The sequence below is a fragment of the Echinops telfairi genome, unplaced genomic scaffold (assembly GCF_000313985.2).
Source record: "Echinops telfairi isolate 266 unplaced genomic scaffold, ASM31398v2 ScPeMD7_70;HRSCAF=299, whole genome shotgun sequence".
In the NCBI taxonomy this organism is placed as follows: domain Eukaryota; kingdom Metazoa; phylum Chordata; class Mammalia; order Afrosoricida; family Tenrecidae; genus Echinops; species Echinops telfairi.
This window is the reverse complement of record NW_022103968.1, coordinates 4,124,485-4,140,198: the sequence shown is the minus strand read 5'-3', so window position 1 is coordinate 4,140,198 and position 15,714 is coordinate 4,124,485. Positions and strand designations below refer to the sequence as shown.

At 53.4% G+C, this 15,714-nt stretch overlaps 1 protein-coding gene across 1 annotated transcript in view; it reads left to right on the top strand.

Annotated features, from left to right (window-relative positions):
- Positions 1-6,668, top strand: part of DOCK1 (dedicator of cytokinesis 1) — a 408,265-nt gene extending 401,597 nt beyond the window's left edge. The window contains exon 51 of the mRNA XM_004701236.2: positions 6,263-6,668. Coding sequence (XP_004701293.1) covers positions 6,263-6,358 — 96 coding nt within the window. The 3' untranslated portion in view covers positions 6,359-6,668. The remainder of the gene's footprint in view (positions 1-6,262) is intronic.
- Positions 6,669-15,714: the final 9,046 nt, after the last annotated feature.

Sequence of the window (15,714 nt, the reverse complement as noted above, 5' to 3'; positions counted from 1 at the left end):
CTTCTTCTCTGAAGACCCGTTAACAGCACCTGATCCTCAGGGGACGGGAGCACCCGTGAGCTTCCTGGCTTCGGGTCCTTCCTCGCTGGTGGGCCTGTGTCCCGTTGCATCGTTCACTCATTGGTAAAACTGAAACAGAGATGTGTGCACATGTACAGTGTAAAGCCCCCCCCACTCCCCCTGCCCCCACCACCACACACACACCTGGTAGCACCAACGGTGGAGGGTGAAAGGTCTTCCTACTGAGGGCCCAGCACCTCATCTCCCCTGCCCCCACCCCGCCCCGGGCACAGGTTATTAGGACTCATTTCGGGCAGATAATGTCTTTTGAGGGACCCTGTAGAAATTGGTCAGTGCCTTGGGCTTGTGCTCGGGCTGCTACATAGGCCAACACCTGAGCCCCCGCGCCCAGTGAGTCCACCCCTGCTGGGGACACGAAGGCGCCCGGCTTGGGCAGACCTATGGTTCCCTTGTCCTGTGGCCCCCTGTCCTTGTGGTTGGCTGCCAGCATGTCAGCCCACTCTCGGCAACCCGGAGCACAGGGGAGTGAAATGCCGCCCAGCCCCTGCCGCCCGCGGACAGGCTGTGGGTCAGACTCTCGCCATCGGTGTGGGTCTCGCGGCTGCGTTCTCAGAATGCGACCACCAGACCTCGCTTCTTAGCCCATTTTCTCCTGGAAGCCTCCCCAGAACCTGTTCAGAATCACAGCAACACACCTGCCCCCACTGGCAGGCAGGTGGTGACTGCGGGTGGGCCAGGAACATGCCCAGATCTCCTGCGTGGAAGGCCCAGACCTCGACCCCTGGAACATCAGGGCACAGTCTGGAGTCCTGGCCCGGCTGCTCTGACCCACACGTGGGACCATGAGCAGGTTACCTGCCACCCTGGGCCCTGATTCCTCAGTGTCCTGGGGGCAGCAGAACACCTACCAGTGCTAAGCCCAGCGCACAGTGGGGCCACTGCTCTCCTCGAGAGCAAGCCCTGCAGCAGTTTTCGTAGAGCAAGCAGATGGGAAGGCATCCTCCCGAATTAGGGCAGAGGCCACAGCATGGCTTGATAAACGTCCGGAATGTCACGTGACAACGTGTGAGCCACGGTTAGAGCCTTCCGTTCCGGTGGCCTCCTCGCCTCTGTTGGAGTTTCCTGCCCTGCCCCTTCTGACCCCAGAGAGCCCCGCCTCCACACCGCAGCTTCTGGTCACCCCATCTCTCCCCCAGCGTCCCCACAAGCTCCATTATGCGAGGGAGGTCCATGGTATTGCTATTGTTGTTGTTTCTCGGCTTAAAACAAGAAAACATTGTTATCTCGGGCTCTGGGGAGTCAAGTCAAAAGCCAAGGCGTTGGAAAGGCCAGTGCCCTCTAGAAGCTCCAAGCAAGACACGGCCTCCTGTCTGTCTTACAGCTGTGGTGCTTCCCCCAGCCTGCACTGGTGACCCGACACTCGCTGCTCAACTCCTCTCCTCCCCCTCCCTCCCTCCCCTCTGGACACCCATCATTGTACAAGCCCCGGGGGCACCCTAGACCTAGTATGACTTCACCTCCAGACCCTCCACTCCTTCCAGCTGCATGTCTGGCAGTAGGGTCACTTCAGGGGGTTCAGATGAGCACGGAGTGGGGGCCCTCCACGTAACTCCCTCCCACAACTGCCCACGCTGGGCAGCTGGCTGGATACAGGGAGTCTGGTAGCTTCCTTCCGACCCTCAGCTGGTCCACCAAGTTCCAGATAAGGCTTCCCCAATATCCTCTCTGGCTTTCCACGCTGTTGTCACCTAGTGCCGTCCAGCGGTTACCGAGAGAGAGAGAGAGAGAGAGAGAGAGAGAGAGAGAGAGAGAGAGGCGCAGAATAAGCACTGCCCAGTCCCGCACCATCTTCACGGTTATTGCTCTTTAATGCAGCCAAGCCACCTCATTGAGGGTCCCCGGCTCCTCTGCTCGGCCTGGGTCTGTCTCCAGGGCTGCACCCTCGCAGTGGTCCTTCTGTTCAAGCCTGCAATTGTGTGCAGTCACTGTGCCAACCCATCTCGTGGAGGGGCTTCTTCTTTTCCCGCTGTCCCTCCACTCTTCCTGCACGATGTCCTTCTCCGGGGACTGGTCTCTCCTGACACCATGTCCAAAGTGCTCGAGACTAAGTCTCGCCATCCTTGCCTCTGAGGAGCCTGCTGGCTCTGCACCCCAAGTCAAATTTCTCGTCTCTGCCCCACCCACCCCCACACCCCTCCACTGTTCCATCTTGGGCACCACCCTCCCTCCCCCAGCCTCCTTGTTCGGTCTGTTCTGGCTCAGAGGGCAGTGGGGGGTGGGGGGTGGTGCAGGGGCTGCCATCCCTGGGGTGGGTTCCCTCTGATCCCAATCGTTTGAACTGTCTGATTCGGAAGCCAGCCAGGTTCCAGAGACGAACGATCAATCACAGCGCTCTGTTTTTACACGGGGGATACGCATCTAGCTTGAAATTCATCATTTTAACTGCTTGGAAGTGGAGAGTTTGGCAGCAGTTAGCATGTTCACAGGGCTGCACCAATCCCGCCGCACCAGAGAAAACCCTGCATACCAAGCAAGCTACGCCCTTCCACCCCCCACACCCCTTCCCTGGTGCCTCCCTATTTGCTTTCTGCTCTGTGGGTTTGCCCATCTGGAAATCTCTTCGAGGCCCCGATGGCGTAGTGGGTTACATGTGGGCCTGCTATCTGCAAGATCAGCCGTTTGAACCCACCAGCCGCTCCTCAGGAGAAAGATGAGGCTTTCTGTTCCCCTAAAGAGTTGCTGTCTTGGAAGTGCACTCTGACCTGTGTATCTAAGCCAACTCAATGGCATGACTTTGGGCTTGGCTTGGCTTGGCTTGGCCTGGCTTGGCTTGGCCTGGCTTGGTTTGGGAGACTCATACCAGGGGCTTTCACAGTATGTATTCCTGGCTCCCAGGGCCTGTTGGACTTGGCATACACACTGGGATAAGTCAAACAGCTTTGCTGCAAAATCACAGAGACTTTTTTTTTATCATTTTATTGGGGGCTCATACAACTCATATCACAATCCAGCCAGCCAGCCAGCCATTGTGTCAAGCACATGTGTACATTTGTTGCCATCATCATTCTCAAAACATTTGCTTTCTGCTTGAGTCCTTGGTATTAGCTCCTCACATTTCCCCTCCCTCTCCACTTCCCCCTCCCTCATGAACCCTTGATAATTTATAAATTATTATTGTTTTGTCACATCTTACACTGTCCGACGCCTCCCTGTTGTCCATCTTACACTGCTGTCCCTATTGCCATATCTTACACTGCCCGATGTCTTTTCTGTTGTCCGTCCCCCAGGAAGGAGGTTATAAGTAGATCCTTGTCATCGGTTCCCTCTTTCCAACCACAGAGACTCTTAATCCACAGCGAAAGCAAAGCATGAAGCTATTGCTTCTCCGCCGTCCAGGTCTCCGCACTTCTGACGGTGGCGCCTCCCCCTCTCCAACCTTCCCTGGAGACGCCTGCACTCTCCATGCCTCGTCCCGCCAAGCAGCGGTTGGAGAATCTCAGGGGCTCAGACTGTGTTCCTTCCCATGTAGTTTGAGTGTGTGGAGAAGTCTGAAGGGGCCAGGTCCGGGCTGCAGCATGGATGGTATCAGGTTTCCCAATGAAAGTCTCCCAGGAAAGCTTAGGACCCTCCACGAATGAGCAGGTGATGCCCTGTCTGGTGGGAAAGACTCCTTGGTGCAACCTTCCTGGCATCTTCTCCCTGGTGCCGTTTTCAACTTTCCCCACACTTCTTCATAAAAAGCCCCAGGATTGCCCTGTGTTCTTGGGGAGAGTCTTATCAAGATGGCCCGTTAGGGAATCACCTTCCACCCCAACATGTTACCATAGTCTTCTGAGCTGAATACTCTGGTCTTAAATGAACTGACCCAGCAGATGCCCTGGAAAGCTACTACTCTGATTGGCCCTGCATTTTGTTGGCACCTTAAGGAGACTGCGATTGTCATTGTTAGATGTCATCAGTCAGTTCTGACCCATGGTGACCCTGTGCACACCCAACAAAACCCTACCTGGTCCTGCATCAGCCTCACAACCTTTGCCGCATTTGAGTCCCTTGATGCAGCCCATTGAGGGTCTTCCTCCGTCCCACTACACCTCCACTTTACCAAGCGTGATGTCCTTCTCTAGGGACTGGTCTCTCCTGACAACATGTCCTCCGTACGTAAGAAAAAGTCCTGCCATCCTTGTTTCCAAGGAGCACCCTGGCCATACTTCTTCCAAGACAGACCGGTTGGTCCTTTGAGCAGACCATGGCCCTTTCAGTATGCTTCTCCAGCACCAGGATTCCGATGTGCCCAGTGAGCTCCAGTCTTCTCTAGTCAGTGTCCACCTTTCCATGGACAGGCACGCCTTAGTCCTCAAAATAACCTCCTTGCTTTTCAACACTCTAAAGAGGTCTTGTGCAGCAGATTTCTCGAATGCAGCTCATCTTTTGATCTCTTGACTGCTGCTTCTCTGAGCATTGATTGGAGATCCAAGCAAGGTAGAGATAAGTGTATTCCTGAGAGAACGTGTCTGCAGCCACCGACTGACTACGGAGCCCTGCCTGACCTGTTTTGTTTGGAACAAGCCTGTGTGTGTGTGTGTGTGTGTGTGTACCCTTGTTAGTCTTGATGACGTCATCACTCTGTACCGTGCATCAGCACTACATCCACGTAAATGGAGAGAGCTCGTTTCTGCTGATGAACATTTAGGGATCGGTTACGTCTTCGGTTTCTGGGTGATTCATTTTATTTTTGTTGTTGAATCTGTATACCTGCAGAGCATAGGAAGTTCACCCATTTCTGCACCTACCGCTCTGTGACCTCGGGGACAGTCTTCAAGCTGTGTAGCCATTTCACCTTGCCTTCCCAAGTGCTCCTCTCCCGTGAACAGAACTCACGCCCCCACTCAAGCTTCCTATCTAACCGTTGGCGGTCCTGCTGCCAACTGCTTCCCATCTAGAAAGTTCTCTTTATATTATTAACAATTTTATTGACATGTAATTCACGTACCATACAAACTCAATAGTTTAATATAATAAAAAGAGTTGTTGCAATCATCACCACAATCAAATTTAGAACATGTTCTCCATCCTTGTACCCATAAGAATTAGCTCATCCCACCCCTAACCTCCTCTGCCATAACCCCAAGAAGCTACAAATCCAGTGCCTCTCTGTAGTTTCGGTCTATCTTATCCTAGTTTCTGTCTAAAGAAAATCATACCAAAATATTTACATAAAAACCTTAGTCCAAAAGAAAACAGAAAATGATGAAAACTAGAACAAAGTAAACATGGGTTAAAAAGGAAGGCAAATGATAGGATGTTAAATTGTAACCCAATTATATCTGCATTAGCCCATTTTCCAGTGAACTTTTTTCTGAGGGCAAGGCCAGTCACATCCCTGGTCAATGGTGAGGGAATTCAATGGCGGCTTAATCAACAGGGGACATCCACAAATGGACTTTGGGCTTTCACTCTCATCCATGGCCTTCTGCAAACTGAGTGCTCAGACGTTCAGCTCTCGTACAATTCCATCATCTGATCTTGGATTTGTTACTCACAATCCTTGCATCACACAGGCTGGTGTACTTCTTCCAAGCGGAGTTTTCAGGCCCCTCACTTACGTGGCTGCTTGTTTGAAGATGTGCCTTAAAGACCCCAGACGCTATTCGTTCTTTTGGATAGCCAGGCACGCTCTGATTTCCTCACCACCGTTGGCTATAGCACCCATGTCTTTAGTGATCCCTCGTAAGTTTCAAGGCTGAGCTGTAAGAACTGACTGCTCTTTGGTTAGGGCTCACTGTTAAGGGTAGATAACTCTTTAAAGGAGCTCAGTGTCCAAGGCTGACTTTCTCTACCAATTAAGCTAAACAGTTGTTTTGTAAAGACTTCAGGGGATATTTTTGGTTCACATGTTTTTTTCTCAGGGCCTCACACAGCCTTAGTGACTCCAGAATGTCAGTGAGAATTTGAAATTCCATCCCACATTGTTCTTTTAATCAGGACTCTCTACAGGATCTGTGGATCAATCGCCCATTTGGTCAAGACATCATGCAAAGCACAGTAGTTGTACCTTGGGGGGTAGGCAGACTTCTGTGAACAAGCCCCCATTTGGTCACCGCAAGCAGCCCTGGCCTGCCCAAGTCGCACAGCCAGATCTTGGGTCACATTGATCCCGATGGTGAGCTGAATAGCACCCTCCCCTCCTGAGCCACGTATGAGCATCAGTAACAAGCGTCTACCTCACGTTCATGTTTTCCAGCATCTGCCGCCCCCGCTGCCCAGCAAAACCCCTCCACCTCCGCCCCCAAAGACGACTCGCAAACAGACGTCGGTGGACTCTGGGATTGTGCAGTGACCCGGCCAGAACGCCTCGTCCTCCCTCCCCCTCGTCTCCTGCGGCAGCGCTGGCCTGGGTCCCCGAGTCCACCACTCAGAGCTTCCGTTGAGAAGTCCGTTCCTCTGGCAGTTTGGAGCAGGCTGGCCTGAAGCTGGGAGGGGCTGCTGTGTGGGTCAAAGTGGAGAACCTCTGAGGTTAGTCTTAAGAGAAGCCCAAGTCTTACCCAGAAGTCTTTCTGTTAGTGCCAAATGACTTCAGTTCGCAAGATGCCCAGGGGCGCTGCGTTTTGCCAAGTAGGGAGGGCTACACATCATTCCTGGAAGTCGGGGTAGGGGGGTGGGAGTGGGGGGTGCGCTACTCTATACCTGAGTACAAGCACCCTCCTCTTCTCCACTGTTGGCCCAAACCCCAGCTTCACCTCATGGGATGGCTTCTCCAGCCCCTGACTGCAACTGGGCTGTGGCCTTCTGCCGGCTGACTCTGTCATTAGTCTACATCAGGCGAGGAAGGTTTCTCTGGGTATAATTTAAAATAGGATATTCCTTAGCTACTGAACAGTTTACTAACAGATGGAATGGCAGCCTTATTCAAGATACCGGCTCAGACGTGGGGTGGGGTGGGAGAAAAAATGATCATGGGAAGATGGACTCTCTTTCTCTGTTACAAACAATCCGGACGCCGCGCACGAGAGGTGGCTCTCACTGGGGGATGTTCGTGCTGATGTCGTTCTGTACAGAAGTTTGTAAAGTTGGATGCTTGCTAGGATGTGTTTGGATTCGTCTGATCCTTCACATGGACTTAGCCTGTGATTCTCAATATGTGTTCACAGTGGGGTTTTTTAATGTCTGGAAATGTCACAGTGTCCAAGTCCTAAACATTGTTGTTAAAAACAAGCAAACATGAAAACTAACTTTGTATCACCTAATATTTGTATCCTATCATCTATATTTTTGTATTCGTTATCGTGAGACCCCTAGAATAGACTCCGAGGTAAACATTGATCATGAAAAATAAAACCGATATTTGAAAAGACCCTTGAGTGTTTTTAAAGACGTTTTTAGAGAGAGGGGCGCTGCCGTTCCTGGTCTGCTTCCTGGATCTTCACCGAGGGATGCCTCTTCCTCAAACAGGTGTGAATCATCTTCGAATGCAGTGGCCTCTGTGTTTGGAGCCCCGGGCCCTGGTGGCATAGTGCTTACACACTGGGCTGCCAACTGCAAAGGCTTCTCTGTCTCCAACTCAGGTCCCGGGGAGGTTGGCCCCACTGCTGCCAGTGCCATCCAGTCGATTCCAACTGCCGGCAGGCTCCTGCGACGGGTGGACTAGAAGTGCCCTCTGGGCTGGGCACTGCAGTGCCATCAGGAGTCCTTTGTGCCTTGCTAGATGCAATCATATATATCCTTTCTGCCCAGAAACAATATTTCTCAGCCATTTCTTTCACGATTGTTCCCCAAGGAGTCCTTTAACTTCCTTGGCTAAAGGCCGTGCTATTGCTATACAACTGTCCCTTCAGCTCGCAATCTAACGGTCCTAAGAGGACCAGAAGGAGCAAGACACTTCCCGGCCCGCCACCTCCCTCCCAGACAGTCCCGTGTTTGAGCCCATCCTTGCAGCCACTATGCCAGTCCATCTCCGGGAGGGTCCTCGTCTGCTGGACCAAGCATGTCCTTCTCGGGGGACCGTCCCTCCCGATCACATCCCGCCACCTTCGTTCTAAGGGGCACTGTGACGGTGCTTCTTCCAAGACAGCTTTGTTTGGTTTTCTGGCCATCCATGGCCTCTCGGGTGTTCTTCAGTGTCCATCCCTTACGGCGCCATTTTGAGGGCTAGGTGGCACCTGCCACCAGCCTTTTCAGTGGCCTCCTATGCGTGGAGAGTTGGACATTGAACACGGAGGGCTGAGGAGGAAGTGTCGGTGCATTTGGAGACTGTTAAGTAGACCACGGAGTGCCAGAAGAAAAAACAAATTCCTCTCGGAAGAAGTACCCCGAGGATGCTGCTCAGCATCGAGGATGGTGAGATGGTGCGGCTCGTGGACCGTGGCATGCTACCAGGGAGACCGGTCCCGAGGAAAGGGCAGCAAAAAGGAGGCAGGCCCTTGATGAGCCGGCTGGCACAAGTGGCTGCAGCAACGGGCTCAGACATACCCCGTGTGAGGACGCCGCTGGTCTGGTCGGTGTTTTTCTGATGGACACAGGACTTGATGGCATGGACCTTATGCATGTGTGTGTGCTTTGCATGATGTGGGTCTGCTTGTTTGTTTTTGCCCCCAAGAGTCAATTTTACCCCCTGCGGTGATGCTGCCAAGGGCTCAAGCGCAAGTACAGTTGGGAGGAGGCGCAGGACAGGGCAGGGTTTCTTTCTGATCTGCGCACAGAACTGACTCAGCGGCTCCGAACGCCAGCCAAACGGGCCTGGCCAGGCTCAGCTTCTGCTTGACTCCCGGGAAGCGCATTGCTAACTTCAGCTGCCGCGCCTTCAGGTAACTTCTTGTTTGGCTCTGCTGCTGCACAAACTGTTTTCTGGTCCAACCAACACCCCTCTTCATTTTACCTGTCTGATCCCATGTGTACACATCACCCCCCGCCCTCCCCCCCACGCCTCGCTATTAAAAGATGGTAGTATCTAAGCTATATTTTCTAAGGGGAACATTTTTTCTTATTTAAAAGTCATCCCCGGCGCCTGAAGATTGTTCTTTAGTATATAAGGAAATCATCGGTTAATCTCTTTTAAGATGGTCCTCTCGAGTGAAGATGTGATCTTGTTTCCTGCCTTGCAGATCTCATTATCTTCTGTTCTGAATTCTCTCAGGAACTTGAAGTTCATGTTTCATGTTCATGGGAGCCTTTGTGGGTTTTGCTCTTAACTTTCATCTCTGATTACTCTTAACCGAACTGTCCTTGTTAAAGTATGTTTAAGGACATCTACCAATTTGGGGGGTAATCTACCTTATTTTGGGACATTCTGAAAGAGAACATGCTGGACCAAAGATCTTCTTGCTACCAAAGAAGCACGTTTCTGCTCCTTGTCTCTCCCCAACACAGGGAAGTTATTGCTCCTTGCAGGTCATTAGCACGTCTCTTGGGTGGCCGACCCAACTCTTGGGAGGGATAAGCAGGAGCCCCTCAGAGGGTGATGCCGGGCAAAGCACACTGTGAACACACCAATGATTTAGTTCCAACCTGTGCCAAAGGGTGTAACACGATTTTCAATATCACAATGCATGAGCTTATCCCCCAGGGATGGGGAGTGAGAGAGAGAGAGGGAGATGGGTGGACCACAACATTTTGGCAGAAAGAGGACAGTTGGGTAAAGAGAAACTGGGAGTAGAATCCCAGCTCTGCGACCCTCCAATAAACCACAGGGCCTCCCCAATTATGAGTCTCATCATCAAATGATAATACCAACTGTCCAAGTTGGCATTGTCCCGGGCTTGGAAGATCCAAGAAGGCATTCTCCTGCTTGGTGCTACAGTTGACTGGGCATCGGGCGCCTGTCTCCCTCCCCCCTCTGCTGCTGTTTCTCCTCCTGGCTCTTCTCTGCATTAGGAAGGACTTGGCATGCTCAGGCTTTCCCCCTGCTTACCTTCCAGACAGGAGTCATTGTCTCTACTGATCCACTGGGGGGGTTGTGGCAATGACCTTCCCACCTGGCCTTGAAGCTGTGCAGATCATTGGCCTTCCACAGAAGTCCACCAACCACGCTCTGTGGCTTCCATGCTCTCTGCGGCCTCTCACGCTGAGCACTTGGCATCCCAGTCCTCCGCTCCATCCTTTTCCTGCAGGTTGGCTTTGGCGATGTCCAGTTCCGCCAATAGCCGCACACACCAGCCCTGCTCTCCTGGCCATTTCTCCTGTTGATGACATTTCTCTGCCAACTGTGAAGACCCCCCCAAACTGTCCCACACCCCTCCCAGGAGGACGTTGCCTTTGCCTCCAAGGGAAGAAAGCTTGGTCCCTTCTTCCTGCGTCAGTCGGAGCGGCAGTCCCTCATCTCACCGCTCGCTGTCACTGGGTTTGCCCGTTTGCACCTGGGTGTCAGCTGTCCATTTCTGTGAGGAACATGGCCTCGGGGCTGGGGCATCGAGGAGTGCTGAATATACTGCGGGCTGCCCGGAGAGCACACAAATTCATCCTGGACAAGGCGTGGCCAGGATGATGCTTTTTACAAGCAAGGATGCTGAGACCCCTTATCACAAACTTCGGGCGTGTCATTGGGAGGGACCGGTCCCTGGAGAGGGACACTGTGCTTGGTCACATAGGGAGTCAGCTTGAAGGAGAGACACCCTCACTGGGCTGGGTTGACAGGTTGTAACGACGGGCACAAACAACAGCAGCAGTAAGCATGGCATGGGATCAGGCAACGTTTCCCTCTGCTGTCCTAAGGCCACAAGGCCTCAGAGCCTACTCAGTGGCAGCTGACGGCGACAGCTCACTGCCGCCCTGTCGACGCCGATGCACACAGCCCTGCAGGACCAACTAGACTGCCCCGACGGTTTCCAAGGCTGCAGTTCTGCGGCGAACGAGCCAGCTTTTATGTCCAACATCGGAAGTGCCCAGTGCGAATCTTCTTGATAGCTTCTTCTTCTGGGGGGTGTCCTTTGTTGGAACAATTGAAAGAGAGAGCCCACCCCATCCCCAAAGTGCCCAGCTCGGGCAGGAAAGGGATTCGCCAATGTGGCCCCGACCCTTGCTGGGGCGTGGCCTTGGAGCTGAGGGCAGTGGGCAGAGCTGGACAAAGGTGAGGTGGGTAGGCCTGTGCCATGGGCGGTAGAGGAAGGGGACTCCCTGAATAGCTTCCACCCCAGTTGTGAGGCCACTCAGCCGGCGAAAGCCCTGTGCCGGTGGCAGAATTATCCAGAGTTCAGCATCCGCACTCCATCCCTTCGACAGACCACTCCAGGTCCCTGCCCTGGGTGGGAGAAGGGGTGGCTGGTTCCATCCAAACCACAGGTGCCTGGGGATGCCAGGAGGCCCTTCCATGGGATTCACCCCCAGAGCCCCCAAGACCAGCCCCTCTCAGCACGTTGCCTCTGCGCCATGGTGGGGAACTGCAGCAATTGGCAGGATAAAAATAAGTGGTTTGGAAATGGGACTATTTTGAATTAGCATAAATTATACTATTTCAAATGCTTGTTAACAGCTAATTTAGCACGCCGAACACTCACGCTGGCGAGGAGTGCACTTAATAGGGCCTAGGAAGCTACCTGCAACACGCTGGGCTATTTTTAAGCTCCTGCCCCTTAGGGCTTTCTCAGGGAGCACCCGGCTCTCGCTGCCTCACCTCTCCACAGCGCCCCCCAAGACACCCCCACAACTGCCCCTCAACAGCCAACCCCCATAGCCATACTTCTACAGCTGCCCCTCCACAGTCACACTCATACACACACACACACACACACACACACACACACACACACACGGCTACCCCTCCAGTTCTCAGAAACAGGGTGGCCTGAGCGACCTCCACTCCCAAGACCTGTCGCTAGCCAGGGGACGTGGAGGTAGTAGCCACCTCAGGTTCGAGGATAGCAGAGGACACTTGGCTGGCCCAGGGAGCAAACTAGGCAGAAGAAGGGGGCCTGGTAGCCACCGCTTGTATTTGAGTGTCCTTTTGGTGGCCCCCCAGGAGGCAGTGCTCACAGAGAGTGGGATGTAAGGGCTGAAGGCTGGAAGGTGCTACCCGGTCCCCTACCTGGGGGGCCTGGGACCCAGCTCCCAAGCTCTCTGAAGCCTGCCTGTGGATGCACACAGGGCCAGGGAGTGCTGGCCACAGTCAAGGAGATCAGCTGCTAATTAAAAGGCTGGGGATTTGAGTCCCCTCTCTTCCAACACCTGCCACCCCCTTCCAAGGCTGCCCAAGCGCAGGGCCTGAGGTTCTGTTGTCAATGCCAGTCACCCGTGCCCCAGAGCCCCTGTCAACTCCTGGTGACCTCACAGCGTCAGAGTAGAACACCTGGGGTTTCAGCAGTGACAGTTTGGAAGCAACAGCTTTCCGCCCCCCCTCCACCCCGTGCAGTGGAGCCTGGAAGCACACAGATCACCACACATCCAGCGGGCCCTTTCTAGACTGCTGTGACTGTCAGACCCCACGCAGGGGTGTGGCTTGGAGAGCTGGCTGACTCAGCTCCAGAGGCTCGAGGAGACACAGAACATGGTTCTCGGGGATGTGGACGGGGCAAGGAAACAGATTCCATCCAGGAGGGCTGCAGGCCAGACACAGGTGTGGGCACAGGTAAGGGCAGGTGGAGGCCGGTGACAGGAAGTGACAAGACTCCAGGAGTGAAGGTTGAGGAGAGCAGTAGGCTTCCTGGCAGAGCACCACAGGGTGGGTGACACCCAGCTGTGTGTGCTGCTACTGGGAACCCTCTGCAGAGAAGAGGGTGACCAGGAGTGAAGCTGGACAGAAAGCGAATGGGGGAGAGAGCAAAGGGGGGGGGACAGAGAGAGGCTGACACTGAGAGAGGGGAGGAGAAAGGAGAGGGAGGGAGGGAGGGAGGGAGGGAAGGAGAGAGAGAGAATGGCAGAGCGGGAGCAAGACGAGGAAGGGAAGAGGAGACTAACTTAGATCAGAGAGAGGAAAAGAAAAGAGAAAGAAGCAGGGGAAGGAATGACAGACAAGTCAGAGAGACAGACCAGTACAAAGGAGAGCAGAGACACAGAGATGGAGCTGAGGATAATAGATGAGCAGACAGGTAGCTGTATAGATAGATGGTGGATGTATGTATAGGTAGATGATAAATAGGTTGATAGATGATAGATGATTGATATAAAGATGATAGATCAATAATTAGATATAGATAGATGATAGAGAGGTGATAGATATGGATAGATAGATAGATAGATAGATAGATAGATAGATAGATAGATGATAGATAGATGATAGATTAGATAGAAAGATAGATAGATAGATGATAGATAGATAGATAGATTAGATAGGTAGAAGACAGGAGGAATGAGGAGATGGAGCACCAACAGGACCCACCCCTGCCCCTGCACAGCTGTTGCCCAGCTGAGTGGTATGGGAACCTGGCATGATGTAACAGACCTGGAGGAGCAGCCAAAGGATGCTTGACCGGCCCCCAGCCCCACCCCACCCCCCTGCCCAGGCCCGCCTCTTTCTGCCAAGGTCAGTTCTCACCTTTCCCATCACCAGCCCCCTTCCTGGGAGATTTCTATGACAGGCCAGAAAATGCTGTGATGAGTCACAAGAACTAGAAAAATCTCGACAAAACATGTCGTCAGCGGGCACTGTCTGCCTTCTCTCTCCCCACCGCCGGACCACGGCCATGTTGATGCTGGGGATGGGTCACTAAGGCAGAAGGACGTCGGGATGATATTAACGTTGGTGTGTTATCCCTCTCCCTGCTTCCTGTCTCCGGCAAGTGGTACACAGGCTGCAGAAGACCTTCCCGAGCTGTTGGGGAGGGCCTGAGACCTGGGCAGGTGAGTCACCTGGGCGGAGGCAGGGCTGGCTCCTGGAAACTTCTAGCACACACAGGGGGTCACCATGGGTTGGAGTGGGCTCAACAGCACTGACTTCTTCACTCCTCAACCGCTGTCATGGTCACTTCCAAACCTCCATCTGATCCCCAGCCCAGGGGTGCCGGCACAAAGGTGAATCCTGCTTCTCGGAGGAGGCAACTGAGTCTGAGACAGGCTGGCAGGGCACCTCCTCTGGCAGAGCTGGGGTTCAAACCTGGGTCTAGTTCCTCGGCATGGCCAGCATGGAGTCCACAGCTGGACCAGGGCCTCGGCGACTGACGGCACTGGGCAGCTCTTCTAGTGTCACTAACCAGTCACTGTGTCTCCTGGGAGGGGCCGGCCACTCAGTCACAGTCTCGCTAAAGAAACGATTTTCCTTTCAGCGCTCTTGCCTCCACTGCATTGATCCCGCCTGACAAGAAGCATCAGGCCGGGAGTGGCATCCTGGAGAGTGACCAGTGGTCATGAGGAAGCCCTGGTGATTGCAGTGGTGGCGGGCTGGGCTGCAAAGCCACATGGTCGGCAGTTCGAAACCACCAGCAGCTCCACAGAAGAAAGGCTTGGCTTTCTACTCCTGCAAACAGTTACAGTCTCGGAAACCCACAGGGGCCGCTGTGAGTCAGCACTGACTTGAGGGCAGTAAGTGGTCAGGAAGGAGCCTTGCTGGATAACTGAGTTTGGCAATTGGACCCCCCAGCGGCTCGGTGGGGGAGCGATGTGACGGGCTGTCTCCATGGAGATTATGAAACCAAACCAAACTCACAGCCCTGAGTCCATTACAGGTCAGTGACCCTGTAGAGCAGTGGTTCTCAACCTTCCTCATGCGGCCACGACCCCTGTGAAAGGGTCGGGCAACCCCCAAAGGGGCTGCGACCCCCAGGTTGAACACCGCTGCTGTAGAGGTTTTCTGAGGCTGTATATCTTTATGGGAACAGGCAGCCTCATCTTTCTCCCTTTTAGGGGCTGGTGGATTTGAACTGCCAACCTTGCAGCGAGCAGTACAATGCCCACTGGACAGCTCCACCAGGGCTCCATGAGGATTACAGTCTTGGAAGCCCCTTGGGGTGGCTCTGCTCTGTCCTATAGGGTTCCTGTGGGTGTGAGGTTGGCCGCTCTAGAGAAGCCGAGAGCCCGTGATGCTTCCATGTGTTTGTCTATAGAAAGAGATCTGGATCAAGAAATGGCTCACACAGGAGAGATTGGAGCGCTCATACATCGCTGATGGGACTGTAGACTTGTACGACCACTACGAATCAGTGTGGCGTTTCCTTAAACAAGTGCAAATACAGTTATGATCCTGCAATCCCTCTCCTGGGTATAGACCCTGAAGAACAGGCATGTGCACATCTATGTTTATTGCAGCAATTTCTGGAATAGAAAAACAGGTGGACACAGGCAAAAAACCAGTTCTAGAGGACTGGATAAACCAACTCTGGTACACTTGTACCGTGGGATGTTCCGCACTGACAACAAGCCATGACGACCCTGCCCGACTGCGCCCGGCACGGACAGGACTCGAGAGGTCCTGCGTAGTCCATCTCACGAGGGTAAATGGTTAATGACGCCACTGTTTTAAGGAAAAACAAAGAATCAGAAAGTGGTTTTCACACCAAAGGCTACGCGTTCGAAGACTGTGGGGAGGTCAGGCCACAGGCGGGGGTGGGGAAAGGGGAGACAGAAAAACCCGAAGGGCAGGGGCCAGGGGGGAAATGCCACATTTATGGAGATTTCGAAGAGAGGCTGTTACTGATTTGAGTTGTGCAACTACATAGAGTATGTTTTTCTTTAAAAACCAAATTAAAGTTAAAAAAATAAAAGGGTGAAGGCTCACAGCCTTACAACCCTCAGATTCCTGACTCCTGAGATGTCAGTCTCGGTCTGAGCGGCTAT